General features: G+C 42.2%; 1 protein-coding gene across 1 annotated transcript in view; it reads right to left on the reverse strand.

The window, feature by feature from the left end:
* Znrf2 (zinc and ring finger 2) overlaps positions 1 to 20,776 on the reverse strand; it is a 77,558-nt gene extending 56,782 nt beyond the window's left edge. Inside the window, 2 exon segments of the mRNA XM_032906455.1 lie at positions 19,660 to 19,918; positions 19,920 to 20,776. Of these exon segments, the coding sequence (XP_032762346.1) occupies positions 19,660 to 19,918; positions 19,920 to 20,147 (487 nt within the window). The 5' untranslated portion in view covers positions 20,148 to 20,776.
* Positions 20,777 to 21,966: the final 1,190 nt, after the last annotated feature.

Genomic DNA, 21,966 nt, shown 5'->3' on the forward strand with positions numbered 1-21,966 from the left:
CTGGGACTTGCTTCGGGTGGAGGTGGATCAGATAACAGATTCATGAACATCAAATGTGTGTGATAAGGGTTTTTAATGATACTGTCTTTCTCAAACTTTATGTGTATTTTCCTTATAAGAGGGAAAAAAAGCATTAAACTCAAGAGATATTTGGAATTTATGTAACAGAAAACCAACAGAATCCATTTAGAAACCCTGTGAATCACAAAGCAAAATATTAACAATCCAGCAGAAAAGTACAAACGACATAAAGAGAAGGAACACGGAATCGTGGAAAAAGAAATTCTAAGCAGTCAACCAGCTATGACAGCAAGCATGTACAAACACAGGACTCAAAAAGCTGAGCAGGAGGACCACAGGTTCAAAGCCAGCTGGGCTACATAGTGACGCCATGTTTTGAGAGAGAAATGAAGAGGAAGAAAAGTGAAAGAACAAATACAAACAGGAAGCAGCATATTCCTACCTCTCCTAGTTAACTTTAACTGTCAATCTGTCATAGCCAGCGCTAACTAACCTGAGGGAGTTTCAATTGGGGACTGCCCTGATTGAACTGGCTTGTAAGCATGTCTATGGAGCAGACATGAATTGGAGTCAGTGAGCAAAGCCTGCTGCAGATAGTGCCACCTCTGGGTAAGTGATCCTGAGCTAAGAAATCGGACTACAAGAGCCAAGGAAAGCTGGCTGCTAAGTACTCCTCCTCTCAGGTGCTTTAAGCTCCTGCCCTGAGGTCCCACCCTGATTTCCTTCAAGGTTGAATTGTAACCTGAAAGTATAATCTAATAAACCCCTTTCTTTCCAAGTTGTTTTCACTTCTTTTATCACAGTAACAAAAAGCAAATTAGAATACCATAGAGATTAGGAAATTTGACAAAAGAAAAAAAAACCGAGAGAGTGGAATGACTGGGTAACTATTCACCGATAGTAGCCTTTTAAATGGATACACTGTTCCCATAAAGGGAAGGAGGACTGCAGTTGAAAGGACCTAAAGCTCTTCCAAGTTAGTAACTAAGAAGCATACAATCTCACAGTTGTCTCCTCCTCACATGGATTTCAGAGTATGGAAGTGATCCAGGTCCCATCCCGTTCCCGTCTCATTTGCTCTTCTCCTACTTTATAAAGAAAGCCATATCTTTCATTCATTACAATTGTTTTAATACACAAGACAGAAGTGACAAACAGAATAAAACAGCAACAAAAGCACCAAACACCAAAGAAGTACTGGACACTCTCACATTTTCTTTAATCAAATCATCCCATCAGGCTGGAGAGAGGGCTCAGCAGTTAAGAGTACTCACTGTTCTTCCAGAGTGCCTGAGTTCAATTCCCAGCAGCCACATGATGGCTCACACCATCTATAATGGGATCCGATGCCCTCTTCGGGTGTGTCTGAAGACAGCTACAGTGTACTCATATAAATGAAAAATAAAAAAATTAAGAAAAAAGAATAAACTCACCCCATCACTACATCCCTTAGCCTGTAGCATTAAGAAACGCATGCATGAGGCCTTGGACTCTATCCCCAGAATTGGGGAAACAAAAATGCATTCACAATAAAATCCTATTTATGCTAAGTATATATTAAATTTTGAACAATTTTCCTTTTAATTACCTGTATATTATTAAATAGCAATTAATGTTTTACTATGTAGAGCCTGATTAATTAAATATTCTAATAAAATTTAAAATACATAAAATCATATATAAAATTTTATTTATATCTGGACATATTTAGAAAAGTATTTTAAAAACATTTTCTAATTATTTCTTTGCTTTTATTTTATTATGTGTATTGGTGTTCTGCCTGCATATAAAATGTCAGATCCCCTGGAACTGGAGTGACAGATAATTGTGAATGCCATGTGGGTGCTGAGAATTAAACCTGGATCTTCAGGAAGAGCATCTAGTGCTCTTAACCGCTAAGCCATCTCTCTGCCCCCTTAAAAGGGTGTTTTTAAAAGATTAGTATTTATAATAGACCTGAGGTTATACCTATTGAAATGCTCAACCATGACAAAACATGAAATGTAAACAATGCAAAGCGTAGGGCTGTGTGGTTTCGATTCAAGGCTGGGGACTGAAGGCAGAACATCGGGCAGGCTAAGGCAGTGTTGTATCACTCACCTACAAGCCCAGCCCAAAAAGGCAGCATTGAAAATTACTTTGAGTATTTGAAAAAGTGTGAAAACCACTGCCAGAGAGCACATGTACACATCCAAAACCACATCTCCAAATGTTCCCACGGTATGGTTTACAGGCAAAACACTAGCAACCATAGCATATTCATTTCAGCAACCATAGCATATTCATTCAGTGCAGCATATCAATATGAAAACAGCCAAGCTACTTAAAGATAACAGGGACATGGCATTTAAAGCCTCCTGTCTGCTGTCTGTGCTGGGATGTGTCCATAAGCAAAAAACTATAAACTTTAGGAAAACTATGCTTACCACAGTAGCACAGGAGACACACCAAAGGAATGTTAGCAAAACCACAAATGGTCGATTTCTTAGCAGTTAATGGTAAATGAAAATTCATTTCTATTTAGATAGACAGACAGACAGACAGATGGACGGATGGACAGATGGACAGACACAGAGATATGCTGTACTCTTTCCTATATTAGAAAATTCATTTTGCAATACAAGTAAATTTAACAATTGTCCTTCCTATCTAGAAGTCCTTTAGAGATGATAGCCACCAGTATATTAGAGTACATGAACAACAGATCATTAGTAAAAAGTTGTGAAATGTGTCTAATTTCCTTACCACGGAGTATCAACGCAGTTTTTAAAAACACTGCTCAGCAGTTAGGAGCATTTGTGCTCAGTTCCCAGCACCCACACTGGGTGGCTCACAATCGTCTGTCAGACCAATAGCTACAGCAGGAGAACAGAGAGACAGAGAGCACAACTTGCTCTAACAGATCACAAATGTCTGTAGAGAACACCTGTCAGTTTTCTTAATTCCTCTAGGGCATGGTCCTCAACTGTCCTAATGTTGTGTCCTTTTAACAGAGTTCATCATTTAGTGGTGATCCCCAGCCATAAAATTATTTTCACTACCACTTCATAACTGTAATTTTGCTACTGTTATGAATAGTAATGTAAATTTCTGATATGGAGGATATGCATCCCCCGTGAAAGGGTTGTTTGACCTCAAAGGGGTCATGACCTACAGGATGAGAACCACTGTTCTACGGTTCCCAACTCTCAACAACAAAAACTGTTTTCTTCACACCCAGGAAAGAAAGTGACAGAAGTAGCTTTGCTCTCATGGAAAAGCAGGTGAAACACCCTCTCGCTCCCAACAACTTGTCGGGAGCCCTCCCTCCTCTTCTGGTGTACTACCTACAAAGCACTTTTCCAGCAGACATACAATGTGCATCCCACCACCTTTGTGGAACTGCTCCAGCAGCATTTTCACTGCACTGGGTCATTACAACACTGAAAACATCAACAAGAATTTCTTTAAAAGGGATATGGAAACCTCCAGAAACGAGAATGGAGTTATATTTAGAGGGTAATATGTCAAAAGCAAATCCAAGTAGCATGTGGTAGCACATTTAGGAAACAGACACAGGACTGCGCTGAGTCTAAGGCTGGCATGGCCTACACGTTGAGTTCCAGGCCAGGCAGAGCTACAGGGCAGGACTGTCTCAAAGCAAACAAAAGTGCGAGCAAATGACCATGACCTAGACTCCCTTTAGCCAAGACTCTTTTTACTTTTTAGCCTTTCCAAAGCATCTTTTCCACCCTCCAACCTCCTGCTCTGGCCCATTCACCAGTTCCGACCTTCAAGGGCTCTAAGAACTGCCTTTTCTGGTTCTTCTTATATAAAGCTGAAATCTCCTTTAATTCCAGTCTTTGTTTCAAATCAGCTAAACGGAACATAAAACACTATATTTGACTCATTTATATTTCCTTGGCTTCTACACACACACACACACACACACACACACACACACACACACACACACGACTACAAATCTGCCATTGCCTACTTACCTGACTTTCAAAACTACTCAGATCAAACTACAACCATAAACACCTAACATGCAAATGTTCTCATGTTGCTTCTATATTCCTTGAACAAGTAGTTTCTCCTACACTTTGAAACATGGTCCTACAAATAAAATTCCCTTAATTTTGCACATGTGATGATTTACAATCTGAAAGTGAACCAACCACCATACCCCACTGTTGCAGTGAATTATCTAAAAGTTTAATGAAATCCTAAATTAACCAATAACTGAAAACTAAGAATGGATTAAGTGGAAACAAATTAAATATGAACTTTTGATTATTCTCTTACTAGAGATATGTGCACACGTAAGTCTAAATGTCTGTCATCAGGTAAACACACTGGGCATTTTCACAGATTACAGTACAATGTTTCAATGTAGGGGGAGAGGACTGCATGGTCCTTTCCAGTGTCTCTCCATTCTAACTCTTCCTTCTTTACATTTAGCCAAATTCAGTGAGAACATGTGGTATAGCTTCATTTATATGAAATCCAACAACAAAGCTAGTTATAGTAGTAACAGCAACAGAGAGCACTGAGCAGACTCTCAGAAGGACAGGAAAAATACTTCCTCCTGTGTTAATGACATGTTCATGACATATGCACTGGTTAAAACGGTCCAATCCTACATTTAGTATCCGTGTATACACAGAGCTCAGCACACGCAATAAAATTAGAAAACATTCAGGAAGAAAACACTGAAATAGTTTTAAAATAAAGTTTATAAAAAAGGCCTGACAATCATCAAGTTCTACAAATACAGATTTCTTTCTGCTAGCATTTAGAAAATAAATCTTCGGGGTTGGGGATTTAGCTCAGTGGTAGAGCACTTGCCTAGCAAGCGCAAGGCCCTGGGTTTGGTCCTCAGCTCAGGAAAAGAAAAAGAAAATAAATAAATAAATCTTCAAAAAAGATTCCAAGAAGAATCGCACTAAATCATCAGATTATCTCCCAGCCCCCACCTCAAAAGACGACGGACAAGGGCTAGAGAGACTGCTCGCTCCCTAGGGAGGATGCGTGCACCAGGTAAGGGAGGACTCTTCCGATCTCCAGACCCCATGTCCCAGTGCTCCCACAGCACACCGAGGCAGGTATGAGGAAGCCTGCTGCACACAGTAGCGAACAAGAGACCATGAAACAAGGTGGAGCCAAGGGCCAACATGCCAGGCTGTCTGTCTGTCCTCTGACGCCCATAGAGTGGCACAGGTGTTTCTGCACTCTTTCACACTCAAATACACAAACGTGTAAAAAAAAAAAAAAAGTCAAAAAGAAACTTCAGTCAATTGTGAAGTTAGGGCTATAACTCCCTTTTTAAATCTGATGAAATACACCTATTCTATAAAAAAAAAAAAGTCAATGTAAAGCACAAAACATTATGTATCTCATTTTCATGGACTATTTACTATTTAACCATGAAGTTCAACATGGTCACTAAGTATCCTAGGAAAACTATGTAATAAACAGATACAAACTAAGCATTTTATTTAATAGGAACAAAAAGAAGACAACTCTGCTTTGGATTGCTCAGGCTGAAATCAGAATATACATTTTCCCCCAATGTTTCAAAATCCACCCATCTATGCTGTTTCAGAGAAAAACCTAAAAACAAAAACAAAAACAAAAACAAAAAAACGTTATTTAGCTATCTCAAATTTTATATAAAAGGCTTTAGCTATAATAGCTGATAAACATTAAAATTTACTCAAATTATGTTTTTAAAAAGTAAACCATTTTCTTTCTCTATGCTACATCAAAAACCCAGCACAGGGGGCTGGAGAGATGGTTCAGCGGTTAAGAGCGCCCTACTGCTCTTCCAGAGGTCCTGAGTTCAATTCCCAGCAACCACATGGTGGCTCACAACCATCTGTAAAGAGATCCGATGCCCTCTTCTGGTGTGTCTGAAGACAGCTACAGTGTACTTATAAATAATAAATGAATAAATCTTTAAAAAAAAAAAAAAACCAGCACAGGACATAGCAAGGACATTCAAGGGTTACAATTCAAGGTGGGCAGATTGGACCCCTGGCCATGTCTAACCCCGAGTCCTGGAAATGTGTTAGGTTACTTGGCAGAGAAAAATTAAGGCTGCATGTGGAGTTAGCCTAACCAACTGATCTGAAAGATTGTCTGGGCACAGCCAAGGCAATTACAATGGTCCTTTAAATGTGGAAGAGTCTAAACTAGAGAAATGGCGGTGTGAAAAGCAATTGGCCTGATGTGGGTAGCTGTTAGGAATGGACTCAGGGCCATGAGGAAAGAAGTGCAAGCAGCTTCTAGAAGCCAGAGAAAGCAAGAAGAGACTGCCCCAGAGGTCTCTAGCAGCACTCTGCCAATATCTTGATTTGAGCCCACTCAGAGACTTACTGCAGAGTTCTGCCCACAAGCATTGTTAGATCAGGAATGTGTGTGGTTTAAAGCTACCACATTTGAGATTTGTTACAGCACCAATAAGAAACTAACACTCGGTGAAACAGGGGGAAAAAGAAAGAAACCAACACTGGATTGATCCAGTCATTCAAAATCTGAATACTGCAGAGCCTTAGTTTTTCTCTTTTATAAAATGGGAGATTACATCACCTTCCTTGTGCAAAGTGTTACTTGGAGATGTAACTGGGAATATATCTGTAGGCTTTGTAACTGAAGGATCACAGATGGAAAACAATACCCGTAAGGAGAAACAAGATGCCACTAATGTTACTGAAGCTCTCTCAGTATATATTTCTCAGTTTTAAGCCAAAAAATACTTTTAATTTGTAGGAAATCCATTAGAAATTGATATTTTACATTTTTAACATTTCCACTCTCTGTGGCTATGTGTGAGCGAGCGCAGTAGCCTGTGGAGGGAGATGCCAGGGCTGGGGCCAGAGGCAGTTTAAGTACCTGACGGACGTGCTGGGACTATATGTAGGTCCTCTGCAAGAAAGTGCCCACTCTTAACCTCTGACCCGCCTCTCCAGCCCCCAAGTATCAATCTTATTGGTAAGAATTAACTCTTCCACTACATATTTCTATACAAGGACACAATACTACATAGCTATTTATAGAAATGCTATCCATAGGCTAGTAATAGCCTCTCATATACTACCACAAATAGTGTCTTCTTGATCTTCAACTTCTCCTTACTCTTAAACAAAAATGTTCAAAAGAATAAGACATACAGAGCTCCATATATTAGGAAATTTAATTTATGAAATTAACATTATATAACTTATATAGTTTAAAAAAAAACCTAAAACCCCAAACCAAAAACAGCCATACAGACATACCCCTATGACGTCAAGGCCAGCCTGGTCTACATACAAGCTCCATGCTAGCCAAGGACATTTGCTACTTAGTGAGACCCCGGTCTAAGGAACAAGGAAGAGAAGAGAGGGAAAAGGTAAACATCTTTTCTTTCTTCAATTATAGGAACAAATTTATAAATACCATTTTAATTTAAATTCATCACCCCGTGTCTATTAAAGATCAATACAGTGACCCTCATTAATAAAACCTTATTTTATAACCCAGTGTACGAGAAGCCATATTTGAAATATGTATACACACAAAAAAGCCCACTATGTATTTACATTAGACAGCAAATCACAGTGCAATATAAGTTTATGTTAAGAACTGAGACAGTTGTTGAACAGGCACTGTTCAAACACCTGACAAACATGGCTGACAACAAGCACATGTGGATGACTATTCTCACCAGTACTCAAGAAACACAAGCGAAAGGTTTACCACCAAAACAGGAAAAATATCTAACAGCATGGCACAGAATAGATTAGTATGCCTTACGGACGACTGGTGTCTAATGAAAATTAAATCGTGCATTCTATTTAGAACTATTTAGAAAATCTTGTTTCTTGGTAACTGTTGTATAATAAAGAACTTGTCTGGGTTTTTCTTTTTAAAATCCCAAGGTTCTGGCAGAGCTTCTTCTTTTTTTTTTGTTTCCAAAGTGATTGGACCACACCTGACTTTATGACATTCAGAATGGAAGCTTAGAAAGGACTCCTTGTGATTGGAGAATGGGGCTCTGAGTCAGCCCCAAGCTCAAGGGAGGGCGATGAAGGTTAGAGTCAGTAAGTAGACTGGCAAATTTCCAATTAATCATGTCACATAATGAAATCCAAAAAAGTGATATGGCTTGAGCAAGGCTTAGAGGAGCTCTCCCGTGCAGGCGCACAGCAGGTATTCTATGGGAGCCACAGCCCCAGGGAAGAGTGCCAGCTCTCCTTTCTAGCTCCTAGGGATCTTGATCTTAGGGAAGGAGGGCTCCATTTTGCTGGCCCTGCTCTAATTTTCACAATAAAGCTGCAATAACAATGGCGGAGTTCTCCTGAGCTGTGCAGTCAGTGCTGAATTACCAAACCTGAGAAGTTTGGTGCGGCAGCTCAGGCCTGTTATCCCAACTGTTCTGGAAGCTAGAACTGGATCATCACAAGCTTGAGGCAGGCTACTTAATGAGATTTTATCTCAAATAGTAAAGAGAGCTGGTGTTACAGCCAGTGTTAGAGCACTTGCTTGGCAGACAGGAAGCCTTGGACTCAATGCCAGTACTGGGAAATAACCAAAAGCCTGAGAAGTGGTTGCCTGGGAAGCCCTGAAGCATGGCTTGCACATGCATGCAGCTTGCTTTCTTATGGTGTCCTACCCAAGTCTAACAACAACCTTAGGTGATTAGGGCCACACTATATTATACCTACCGTTGTCAAAAGAGTATCCATACTAGAAGAGTTTGTGCATGTGCAGAGACATATTATTCAATGATACTTAATACAGCACTGGAAGGAGATGGGAGCTCAGCTTAACTAGCATATGCAAGGTCCTACTTAATCTGTAACAGCCACAGAAACTAGAACTTCCTAAAGGCCCAATAATAGGGAGGATTTAAGGAGCTACAGTGCATATGAATCAAAGAAATGTACACATACAACTAAAAACAAGAGTTGGGTTTATATGGTCTCTCCCAGAAAAATCCCCTAAACACATTAAACAGAAAAAGAGGATTTCAAAACTGTATGACAACATTCTTGCCAATTAAAGACTGTATTGCTGTGAGGAGACACCATGAGCACAGCAACTCTTATAAAAGAAAGCATTTGATTGGGGCTGGCTTATGATTTGGGGGCAGAGTGGGTAAAGAGCGCGTTCTGACGGCTCTCTCTTTCCGCTCTGTGTGTTCTGGGGACCAAACTCAGGTTGTCAGGTTTGGCAGCAAGTACTCTTTATCAATGACTCCATCTCACCAGCTCCCAAAATAAAATATACACAATGTACAAAATTAATCTAATGACACAATGAGAAAGTAGTACTTAGTCTTTGGAAAGCATGTAAATGAGTGGTAATTTTCAGGTGAAATCAGGAAAGCAGAAGCACGACCTAATTACAGCAGTCTCGGCCTTTTTAGAGTGGAGGTCTGTCCACAGGGCAGCATCCCCTCCACACTAGGCAAGGAGCTGCAAGCCGCCCGCCCAGCTCTGCTGACTCTGAATGGCTAGGAAATCCAGTTCTATTTACTAGAGATTTCCAGAGAGGACCTCTCTGGACCATGAGGCGACAGAACAGTCAAAGGCAGAGATACACTGTTTGATACTCAATCTGAGCAAAGCGCACTTTTTAAAAAGATCTTTCTCCCTATGCTCCTGTAACACGGGAATAAAAAGTTATGTTAAGAGAGATGGCTTAGTGGCAAGAGCATTTAATAATCTTGTAGAGACTCTGGGGTTTGGTTCCCAGCACCCAAAAGGCAAGCCACAGTCTCTCACAACTCCAGTTCCAAGGGGTATGACGCCCTCTCCTGGCTTCAGCAGGCCCCAGGCATTGCGGTGTACTTTCATACATGCAGGGCAACCATTCGCACGCATAAAATTAAAAGTCTTAAAAAAGCAAAACACGTTTTTCAGAGCTGGACAGAGAGCTCTGAAGTCAAGAGCACCACCTATTCAGATCATGAGGTCCCTGTGTGGATCCCATGAGCCATGTAAAAAGCAGGCATCACAACTCCTAGGCCTAGAACACCCTCCTGCACACACATACACACCACCATCCATTTACATTTACCCAGACCCAGATACAAACATACATAAAATAAACCTCTCTCTTCACTGTGATCCCAGCACTCAGGAGGCCCAAGCAAGAGCTTAGTTACAAGTATGAGGCTGGCTTCCATGCAGTCTTTGCAGGGGGCATGTTGACGATGACTTCTTACATGGAATAAATGCCATTTCTGGAAAATATTACCAAGCACAGGAAAACACAATTCGACATTCCAAAATGCTCAGATGATTATATGTATAGAAAGCTTCCGATTAGCTTACAAGTGCTTCAATTTAGTGTTTACATGACCAGTCAAAACCACCAAATATTTAAGGAAAATGCCCCCCAAAAACCCAAAAAGCTGAACAAAAAGTAAAAGCAACTAGTAACTGAATAACCAGGAGGGGAAAGGGCACATACTAGCATCATACATGCATGCATACACAGAACACACTTTAAGCACAGTATCAGGAGTCTCAAAAAAAAACAGGATTCTGTATCTCACAATAAAAATGTTTAAAAAAACAAAAACAAAAGCCACGCTCTAAGCACACTGTATTTCACTTTCCCTCTAAGGCATCTCTATGACCATCTCATCAACAGAGCTCAAATAAGGTCGCCTTTCTTTGTTCAATAAGCCAAGGCAACAGATTTTACATCAACAGCACACTGCTTTTTTCTAGAACACATTTTTATGTGATTTAAATATGACAATAGTTTTAGTAACCAGTAATCCTGTTTTAAAATGTCATAATGTAGCCTTCAAGTACATCTTAAGAAGCAATCAATATTTGCAAAGTTTTTACTACAACCCTGGCACAGCAAATGTGCTATGAAGCATAACTCGATAGTCTGAAGAGAATTATGAAGAAATGTTAAAAACATAAAAAGCAGAGACTAGACACATGGGTCAGTCAACATAGTGGCTGTTGCACAAGCAAGAGAACCTGAGTCTGAATGCCCTGCATCCTTGGAGCTCACTGGTAGCCCGTCTAGCCATAGCCAGCTCCAGGTGAGCTCCAGGTTCAGCAAGAAACTGTCTTAAAAAGTAAGGTGGAGAGCTGGGAAGATGTCTCAGCGGGTAGTGCTTGCTTAGAATCAGCTAGCTGCTGAGGTCAGATCTCTAGCACACAGAACAGTGAGGTATACTTGTTACCCCAGGGCTGACAGGACGGAGATAGGCAGATTCTGCAGTGCTGGCCAGTTAGTCTATCAGAAACAGAAAGCTAGCTCCATGTTCAACTAACGGTGAACAGTGACAGACACCCAGTGTCAACCTCTGGCTTCCACGTGCATGCATACTCAAACATGCATATTATCCCTGTTGTAACTTTAATTTTTTTCAAAATCTATTTTTAATGGTGGCTCTTAAAATGCTTTAACTTCCCTTTTAGCCCACCACCCACCAGAGGTAGTGGGAAAGAAGGATCCGGGGGAAGTGGGCCTGTTTAGAAAGGTTCTTTGGAGCAACCTCCTTCTGTGTTGGCTAGAAATCGGCAGTTCAGTTCCCAGGTCAGCAGCGGCAGCTCGATCACTCACAAACACTCCATGGATACACCAGCAGTCCAGTTCAGTAGAGTCAGGACAGCAAACACAAATCAGCAGTGGTGGCACTACCTAGCAGAGACAGCCAGGCCTCAGCCTCAGCAGGAGTCAGCAGGAGGGATCAGGAGGATGGAGAAGATCTCAGCTGTGCTTCTCTCTCAGTGAAGCAAAGACTTGAGACCAACAAGCATTGCACAGCTAGCTCTGTAAGCAAGCCTGGCTCAGCCTCCATCAGTGTCCGCTGAGTCCTTTTTATATGCCCTCCAAATACCACATGTCCTCCATGGGTCTTGCCTCAGCATGTGTCTTGCTTTTGCATTTGTCTCAGCTGACATCACTCTGCCAATCAGCCCAAGTCTGCAGAAGCAGGAAAAATCCAAGGCACACCACCAGAAGTCTTTTGGGTGCATTTTTCCCTAAGGAGTCCTGACTAACAACAGAGCTCAACTAGACAATGTAAGGCGGACTAATACCTTAGTGTTGTTAGCAAAGGATCCTTGTAACTTGTCTTTCATGTGCTTGCTTTTAGCAGAGCATCCTTTCCCCTGTGTCTGCTTCAGTGAAATGTTCCTTCACGTGTTTGCCCCGGCAAAACACCACCCAACACAACTGACTTTCCAAAGACCCCTTATGTTTCCACTTCACCCTGCCATGCAGGCATAACCCCACAATATAGTTGAAAAGCAATAGAAAAGTCATCCAACATTGAACTCTGACCTCCACACAATGCATGTACATGCCTACATGCCCCCCATACACACACACACACACACACACACACACACACACTGAAAAAAACTTGAAGCACAAGCAGTTAGATAAGAAGGTGGACTGGGATCCATCACAAACAGATTTGCTTTTTCCTAGTTAATGCTATTTTGAGCTAGGTTTCCTTTTTTTCTTTTTTTTTTTCTTTTGAGGCAGGATTTCTCCTCTGTGTAACAGTTCTGGCTTTGTAGACCAGACTAACCTCTAACTCACAGAGATCCACCTGCCTCTACCTTCTGAATGCTGGGATTAAAGTGTATTTATTTATTTTTACAGGATTTATACATTTATTTTATATTGGCATTACAGGCAGTTCTGAGCTGCCATGTGCGTACAGGGACCTAAACCGAGACCCTCTGCATGATCAGCAAGTGCTCTTAACCACAGTGTGCTCTCCTCTCTCCAGCCCCCATTTACACACTCTTAACATTTTCTGACCACGATGCGAGTTGCTTCTGTTAACACAAAGTGGCAAAACGACACCAGAGCTGCCAACTACAAACGCTAAGCCACACCATGAAAGAGTTTCCAGGCACAAAGTGCCAACTGTACTGTGGGTCAACAAATGACTCCTCTTAAAGACAACTGAGTGTGTGACAATGAAACCATGAAGCATCCAGACGATATGGAAAAGGATTGGATGTACTGAGAGGTAATTAAAGCCTAATAGTGTTTTTAACATTAGAGAACAAATAAAAAATAAAGCAGCTACAAAACAAATGTAACTCTAAAATGAAAAAGAAAGCAATAAAGAATAAAGCTAGTGAAACAAAAATCAATAAAAATGCAACATATTGTTCAACACAAAATCTGACATTTAGGAATAAATCACATGTAATAACCCAATACATATATATACTTATATATAATATATATTGTATTTATGCCTCACCCTGTTTACATATATGCAAATAAGATAAATTAATGAACCGGTCAGATTAATCTTAGTTATTCAAGTTACAATTATTGACTGAATATATTTGAAACTTGAATTATTTTCTTAGCTTCAGATATATTTCATAACTTCATTGTTTTTGAAAAACATACTCAAGGTGTGCTTATTATTCTGCACTTATACAAAACATCTCATATCATCCAGGGATATTTCACGAAGGGAAAATAAACATTCACATATTCCTTAAAAAAATACCTTGCTTTAGGTTACACCCCTGGAACAAAAATCATATACCTTGGTCATATGTAGATCTTGGGTTTTAATAATTCCATCTCTCTAATAATTTCCAAGAACAGAAGAAATGTAAAATTTGGTTTAGCAGGATGTTAATAAAACAATCAAAAACTGAAACCAAAACCAAAACCTTGAGTCTTTCTTGGCTCTACCTTTAAAACCATACATGAATCCTGCCACCTCTTCCTACCTCAGCTGTAGTCATCATTGACACAGCCACACCACAGGGCCTTTCTAATTTCTATCCCAGTCTCGGGCTTGCTCCTCTTAATGTCTGCTGGAATGTCATCAGGTCAACTCTAATAAAGAGAAACACAGACTCGCCTCTATTCCACAACTGTCCCTTCCCACACTCCAACCACAAGTCCAGTTCTCTCTTCTTACCTTACTATGCTAGTCCATCCCCGACTGGACAATGCAGATGGACTCCACAAAACGTCTGTAGACTTACACAGTCTATCAAGAATTCTAAAATCCTTCAAAAACAGTTCAAACAATCATTCTCCCCACCACCGCAATTCACACTCAAGCATTTTGCCTAAAGTCCTATTCCAGAAGTTGTTACATAGTACCACAGTAATCTCCAGCCAGCCTTCTCAGCTTCGAGGCAACCAGGCCAGGGCAGCCTCGGTTTGTACTGACACCTCACGCACCTCTTAAAGGACTAAGAGTCAGGGTCACTTATTACCCTTGCCACATAAATGATCACACTTTTAGAAAGTAGACTAAAAGTAGGGCTCACTTAAATTAAGTTATTTCTAAGCTGATCAACCTAACAATGTGATAACCAGATTTTAGAATGACCACTTTTAATTCCCACTTCATAGTGTTTAAACCTTTCCCTCCTGAGTAGAGCCCAGGCCTAAATGCACTAAGCAGTGAAAGGCGGTAAAGGGGATGGACTGGGCCTGAGATGGAACAGATATGGCCCCCTCTGCTAGGGCTGACGCTAGCAAGCCATGATGGAAATCAGTGAAAAGCTCCTCAGAAAACTAGAAATAGAACATACCTAAACAAATCCAAGTCAGCATATCACAGGGATATCTGCACCTCTACGTTCACAGTGACACTGTTCTAAGTTATAGGACCAGACTAGGTCTCCTTCATAAATGAGTAAACTATGACATATGCACTGACAGTGGGGTTCTACTCAGCCATAAAGAATGCAGTTAAGGGGCTGAAGATACAATTCAGGGTTAAGAGCACTTGTTCCAGGCTAGAGAGATGGCTGAGCGGTTAAGAGCACTGACTGCTCTTCCAGAGGTCTGAGTTCAAATCCCAGCAACCATATGGTGGCTCACAACCATGTGTAATGGTTGATGGATCTGATGCCCTCTTCTGGTGCGTCTGAAGACAGCAACATCATACTCATATAAATTCAATTTAAGAGAGAGAGAGAGAGCGAGAGAGAGAGCGAGAGAGCGCACTTGTTCCTCTTAAAGAGGTCGTTCAGTTCCAAACATCCACACCATAGCTCCAAACTTCAGGCTCACAAATTTGAATTTCAGGGGATCTGGCATCTTATGAATTTGTGCAGCAGGCACAAACATGTGAAGACATACGAACAATCAAAATACTCGTACATGAAATAAAATCTTTTAAAGTGACACATCATTTTCAGGAAAACAGACAGAAATGGAGTTATTGTTAAATGAAATAAGCCAGACTCAACACAAATACTTCATGTTTTTGAAATCCAGATTTTAAGAGGATGAAACTAAAAGGAGAACTATTGGGAGGATGAAGGAGACAGGAAACAAAAGAAGTTGATGGCAGAGTGAATAGGACCAAAGTAAACAACATAAATGCATGACAACGTCACAGTCAAAGAGAAACCCTGTCTCAAAATACCAAACAAATAAACAAACAAACAAAACAAAAAAGGAGATGGAGAAAAAGGTAAAGAGGGAGAAAGGGAGAAAGAGAGGGAGGGAACCGCCACGACAAAATCCATTATTCTACAATGACTCCACTAAGAATTAGGAGGGGGAGAAGAGTTAGGTGCTGTGAACCTAACCACCACAAGAAAATAAAGTATGCTAATTCACCTGAGGGAATCTTCCTCAGGTGAGAGCAAGCAACAGTCCCAGGGCCCACACCAACACCCTGGCCCACTACGCTGTGCCCGGACTCCTGACCTACAGACGCTAATGAACATGTACTGCATCAACTAGATGTGTTTCTAATACTGTACTAAAAAGCAACATAAAAACAAACAAACAAAAAAAAAATCCAAGTACTCTTACAACACAGAAGTTTTTCTCTGAACCTTTTATTCACAAAAATGTACCATGGTTTCTCCAATTTCTAAACATGTTAATGTTTAGAACCTACGTTTAGAAATGGTTCAGAACTCACAAAATTTAAACAAACTTGCATTAAAAAATGCTTAGGACTATTTATATAAGAAAGTAAATCCAAAAATGTCTTTGTTACATAAAGCAGTTCATGAACCTTTCTCTCAGTCCATTTGCCCACACCCCAGATTGTATGTATAGCCAGTGAGAGTGATAAGTAGAACATTAGGACAATTTTGCACAAAAAAATGCACAAGATGAGTAAGAGATAGGTGGACAGACAGCAATAAGATCCTACTTACTGGTCACCAAGCAAAGTAACCAAGCAGAAGGGAGTCCAGCAGGCTTTCCTGTGTGAGCATACAACAGACAGCTCTCCCACCAGCCAAGTCTTGCAGCTCTCAAAGGGCCACCCTGTGCAACCCAGTCCATTCCTCCAACCTCAAGGTTACTTCCAAACAATTTTTAAAGCAGGACAGAAGCCATACTTCAGCAAGCAACATAGGATATCACCTGTGGTCCTCAAAGATAGTCGGAGTGTACAAGTGAGAAATATTAACCATATAGGTCCTTTGGCAGGGACAGCAGAAGTGGTTGTTACCAACATGGCTTCCCCTTCACACAAGCAAGCAATTTCTGCCCCTCCCCAAGAAAAACTGTATAAGAGGAAAATCCAAGAATGAAGAGCACATTAACTACCTACCATCTCTCAAATTCAAATATTTCAGTATCTATTGTAAGTAATGACTGAGAACAACTCCATAAAACCACATTTGTGCTGGAAATTAATTATATAAATCTTCCTAGGAACACAGGTCTTATTTAACGCACTCAGTTTTAAATGATGGCTCAGTTTTTTTCAATGTAAGGAACAGGAGACGCCTGGATTACAGGCTGCTGAACTACTCACAGGCAAGCCACACCCAGATAAGCTCATGACAATTAAGCAGCCACAAGCAAGCAAGGAACTGCTGGTTCAGTCAGTGTCTTCAAGTAATTCATTTTACTACCTCACTACCACACAGACATTACTGAAGCCCACAGGACTTCTCTACAAATAATCTCCACTCATTTGGGGTATTTTAACTGTCTAATTCACTCCTCTGACAGCTACATCAGAAAAGACCATTTTAGCATTCCTATTAACAGCTTTCATGAACATCAGCAATGTAGTGGAAAAATCTAGGCATAAAATAAAGTCACGCAAATCCTCTTTAAGATATCAAGGCTTCCAAATGTCAAGGATGCTCTTAGAGACCAATCTGGGACCAGACGGTTATCAGTATCGAGAGAGAGGACCTGTGTTCCCTCTACATAAGGTATTCACCTCACCAGTCTAGGTTAAAGTAAATGAAAACAAGCCAGCCCCTGCTTCCTCTAAAAACTCCACACAGATTCTAACTATATCCTAATCTCCACGAGAACTCAATGCCTACAGAGCTGAAATGTCTGGCCACTCACCTCCCTTCCAGTCATTGAATTCTCTAGAGAGAAAAAAGAATGTGTGCAGCCAAAACACACCCCAAAGAGCGCAAATGGCAACAATCATCACAAAAACCTCACTCTATTTGGCAACTCATTGCGATAGAGAAGCTTCCGATCTACTGGCTACACTCCTAAGAGTAGAGCGTTTGAAGAGGGGCGGTTTAGGTCCTCTCTTTCAACACATAGCAGTAAGCATCCACAAAGACCGGTACTCTGGGGTATTCTGTAGCATACTTTCTGGTTAAGAAACAACACACACATTGATGCTTTATACAGTTACAATAAGTGCGTTCCCTTAACTTAGAAATATCCTTTCTCTCAATTTTTCAGTTGGAGTCCATTAGGTATGCCCTAACGATTCATAACTCAATAAACACTGCATACTCTAAACCTTTAACTGTAACTGAATAAATGTACTGGTATAAAACATAATAAAATGAAGTTAATGTAAAGAATCAGGTCTAATGACTGAAGACAGCAGCACATCTAACTCCCTCCATCTTGGAATGATTAGAAACATGCTCCGATGAGTTTTTCTCATGACCCCACCCACTGACATACACATACAAGCCTCATTAAGAAAAGCCACTAAGGATGGCTTTCACTGTTTGCATCAACAAGTATTTCAGGTCACCACTATTTTGACCCCTTCTCAAGTAAGGTCATGTTTGATCCCCTTCAGGCCTTTGTCAACCGAACTTTCTCACACAAACGAGTGATTATTTTTCTTAAATGATAGAAGTCTATAATAGTTCCTAATGAACTGGAGGAAAAAGGTGAAACCATTCCACACAACTGATGACTTTAAAACTCAACCTCAGCAGAGATCTGGAGGAGCAAAGCTCCCCCACCCCCAGTGTCACTATCTTGCTACCAAACCTATCTTCCTAACACAAGACTCCTAAAGAACTACCAACTAGGTAAGCAAATCTAAGAATTAGCTTAAACAAAAAAAAAAAAAAAGAAAAAAGAAAAAGAAAAGAAAGAACTTGCATTCCAAGGCTTGGCACAAAATAAAAACGTACATACTGATGACTCTTGTCAAGAGAATCGTCAGTCCTGAGAAAAACTGAATAAAAGTAGTATTCAGTACATAAAATATTAACTTCAAAATACTTTTCCTAGTCCCCTTTCTGGTTCATATGTACTCTACAATTCTTAGGAAACTAGACCCTCAAATCACAGTAAGGACATATTCTTTTTCTCAAAAACAGTATTTTTTTTTTTAAAGATGCTTCACCCTTCAAAACATTGCTGTAATTATTGACACGGCAACACTTACCATAAGGTAAGTTATTTGAGTGCCGGACTAGGTGTTAGGCTTAGTGGTAAAGAGCTTGCCGTACAAGGTCAGTAACTTAAGAGTCCCAGAACCTCACATATAAAACAAACAAAGCCACTTCAAAAATAATAAGGTGGCTAAAAGCTAAGTACTTTCGTACCAATCGTGCAAAATATCACTATCTAAGATGGTAGAAACTAAACATCACATTCTCACGAACTAACACTAGATTCTGATTGCTTTAGTACACAAATCAGTAAAGACTCTGCTTAACCAATTTCTTAAGAGTTTTCAAACACATGAAATAAAAGGGTCTTAAAAATTGAAGGGATGATGTTTACATCATTCTGTGCTTTAAGTATGAATGTATAATACCAGACACATAACAAAAGGAGGTGGCAATGTGCGGCGGAGTTCACATTTTCACGATCAATTGCACCCTTTCTCCAGTTTCAAACATAAAAGCTCATCACTGACCTCTAAATTGTCCCTTAATTCTAGTCAACACCACTCTTCGCAAGACCTAGTCCAATTACTGCCTCTGTAGGTAGAGTTGTGATCACTATAAAGATTATCTCTTTAAATAACTGTTCTTGAACTTTTCCACAATCTGCTTCAAAGCAGCAGTGACATTAGCCACAACTGTAAAAGTAGCAGTTTCCTGGGGATGAAGCAACACTTTGCATTAACACATACACCCAGAAAACAAGTATCCAGTTAAGTAGGTAGGGTTATTTACAGAGACGCAAGGATCGCAGTTTTGTTAGGAGTCGATCCAACGGAGAGATAACTTCCTTTTTTCACTCAAACATCCACGTGAGTCCCTTCTGGCTTTGGGCCTTTAAAATTGCTCGCCCTTCAGCTCCAGGGCAGAACTGCACTCAGCTACTGATCTCCCCTGACTTCCTGGTACTAAAAGCTACAACCACGAGGCTGTTTCGTCAGTTTGTTTTAAAACAATACTTGCTCCATTCACCGCGTTGCAAGGGGAGGTTGGGGGTGCGCTTCCCCAGCTGGGGAGCCGCTGCCAGGGCAGGGGGCCGTACCTCCAAACAAGTGCGGGGAGAGGTGGGCCGGGAGCGAGCCGATCACCAGACGCGGCCCGCCAGGGCCCCCGCCCGCTGGCCGGTCCCGGTCCCTAGCGCCGACACCGTCCTCTGGGCTGCTGTGCACCGAGTCCTGTGAGCCGTACGGGCCACCGCTGCCGCCGCCACTGCTGGGAATGCTGAAGGCCGACTGTGCCGCGCGGCCGCTCGCCGCGCTGCCCACCGCCCCACCGAGCGAGCGGCTGCGGGCGCTGCCGGGCCGAGGCCGCTGCTGCCGCCGCTGCTGCCGCTGCCGCCGCCGCAGCAGCAGCAGCCGCCGCCGTGCTGGCCGAGGCGCTGGGCTGCTGCGCGCCGGGGACAGGGGCCGCGAACCGAGCCGCCCGAGCGCCGTCCGCCCCGCCGCCGCCGCTGGTCCCGGAGGGCAGGTCCGAGCCCGAGTAGGCGCGGGTGCGGCCGTTGGCGGCGGGGCCGCTCTGCTTGGCGCCCATGTCCGCGCCGCCCCGGGCCGCGAGCGAGCGAACGAGCGAGCGAGGCAGGACACAGCTCGCGGCTGGTGCTCAGGTAGCCGTACGGACGCGGTCGCTGCCGGGCCGCCGCGACGGGCCGCTACCGCTTGCTACCGCGCTCCGCGGCCTCCGCACCGCCTCCTCCCGGGCGGCCGCTGCCACCGCCGCCATCCTCCGGCTCCCCGGCGGCTCGGAAAGTGGGAGGCGCCCGGCCGGATTGGGGGCCGCCTCCCTGCGCGCCAGCCGCTCGCAACGGGAAAGAGGAACGGGCGGCGCGTGCCCCGGCAACCGTCGCCTCGCGGTCGGCACTGGAGGAGCGGTGGCCGAGTAGAGGCAAAGCGCAGAGATTGGGTCCCGCTGTCCTGACTCTGCCCTACAACCAGGCCTGCCCGCCCAGGCCCCGCCCAGTATGTGGTGATGGACAGACAGGTGGCTCCGCCCCCTAGGCGAGACTCCGGCCACCAATCAGAAGGCGGCCCCTCCTCCCGCACGTGGCCTGTGGACGCTAGAGAAAAGCAAGTGCACCTTTTCCTGGCTGGGGCGTTCGTGGCTGTTCCCTGTGACTGGAGCTTTTGGGTGGGTAGATATGACCTTCGTTGGTACTGTTTACACTGGTTAGGCAAGCAAACAAACAAACAAACAAAAAAACCCCACAATCTCAGCAATGAAGACGATTTAAAGCAAACAAAAAACAATACCAGAGCAAAGGACAACAAAACACGGGAAAGCTGAAGCCAACTTAGAATTATCCTGGGGGAAAAGAAGAGCACAAAATTGGAAGAATGAATGATAATCCCGCTTGACCTTCAAGGGTAGAGCAAAAACTCAGGTGCAGAGACTTCTGCCTGAGACCCAGCCTTCAGGCCCAACACCAAACCAAATTATGCAGACCTAAATTACTTTACCTTTTTGGACTTTAGCGTCATTGCCCAGAATGTTTGGATTATATCTGCAGAGCAATAGCTGCTTTAAAATCTTGTGGTTTTTCTAAATGGAATTCTAACCACCTTCGTGTATATGGTGCTTGGACTAGCAGGTTCTGACCCTCCCATTTGGAGGGTACTGGAAGCATTATCTATGTGCAAGTTTGTTTGTACAAACTGCAGAAATGCATTGTCACGGTTTTTCCCTTTTGTATTTGCGGTGAGTCATTTATGTAGTGATTTTAGACATTCTTTCAAAAGATAAGGGAATGGAGGGTATGTGTGTGTGTGTGTGTGTGTGTGTGTGTGTGTGTGTGTGTGTGTGTAAGTGTGTAAATGTTTTGCCTGCATGTAAGTTCCCCACGTGTGCCTGGGGAGATCAAAGATCAAAAGAAGGTATTAAATCCGTTGGAACTGTAGTTATGATTAAATGTCACCGGGGTATGCTGGGAATCAAACCCAGTTCCTCTGCAAGAGCAGCAGGTGTTCTTAACTGCCGAGCCATCCGCTTCAGCCACAAGTTAGGTCTTTTAATTAGGAGAAATGAGGCCTTATGAACAGGCTTCCTGTAGTAGTTCTCGGCTTCTGGAGAGACTGAACCACGAGGATCACTTGAACCTTAGAATTCAAAATCAGCTAAGAAACACCAAAAATAAAAAATAAAGAAAGAGAAAGAAAGAAAGAGAGAAAGGAAGAAAGAAAGAAAGAAAGAAAGAAAGAAAGAAAGAAAGAAGCCCCAATAAGGAGAAGAGGGAGGGAGGAGGAAGAGAAGAAAAAGAGGAAGCAGGAAGAAGAAGAGAAGGAGGAGGAGGAGGAAAAGAAGAGAAGAAAAAGAAGAAATGTAGTTTTACATATATACGTTTTTATATATGCATAGC

This window comes from Rattus rattus, chromosome 6, assembly GCF_011064425.1.
Source record: "Rattus rattus isolate New Zealand chromosome 6, Rrattus_CSIRO_v1, whole genome shotgun sequence".
In the NCBI taxonomy this organism is placed as follows: domain Eukaryota; kingdom Metazoa; phylum Chordata; class Mammalia; order Rodentia; family Muridae; genus Rattus; species Rattus rattus.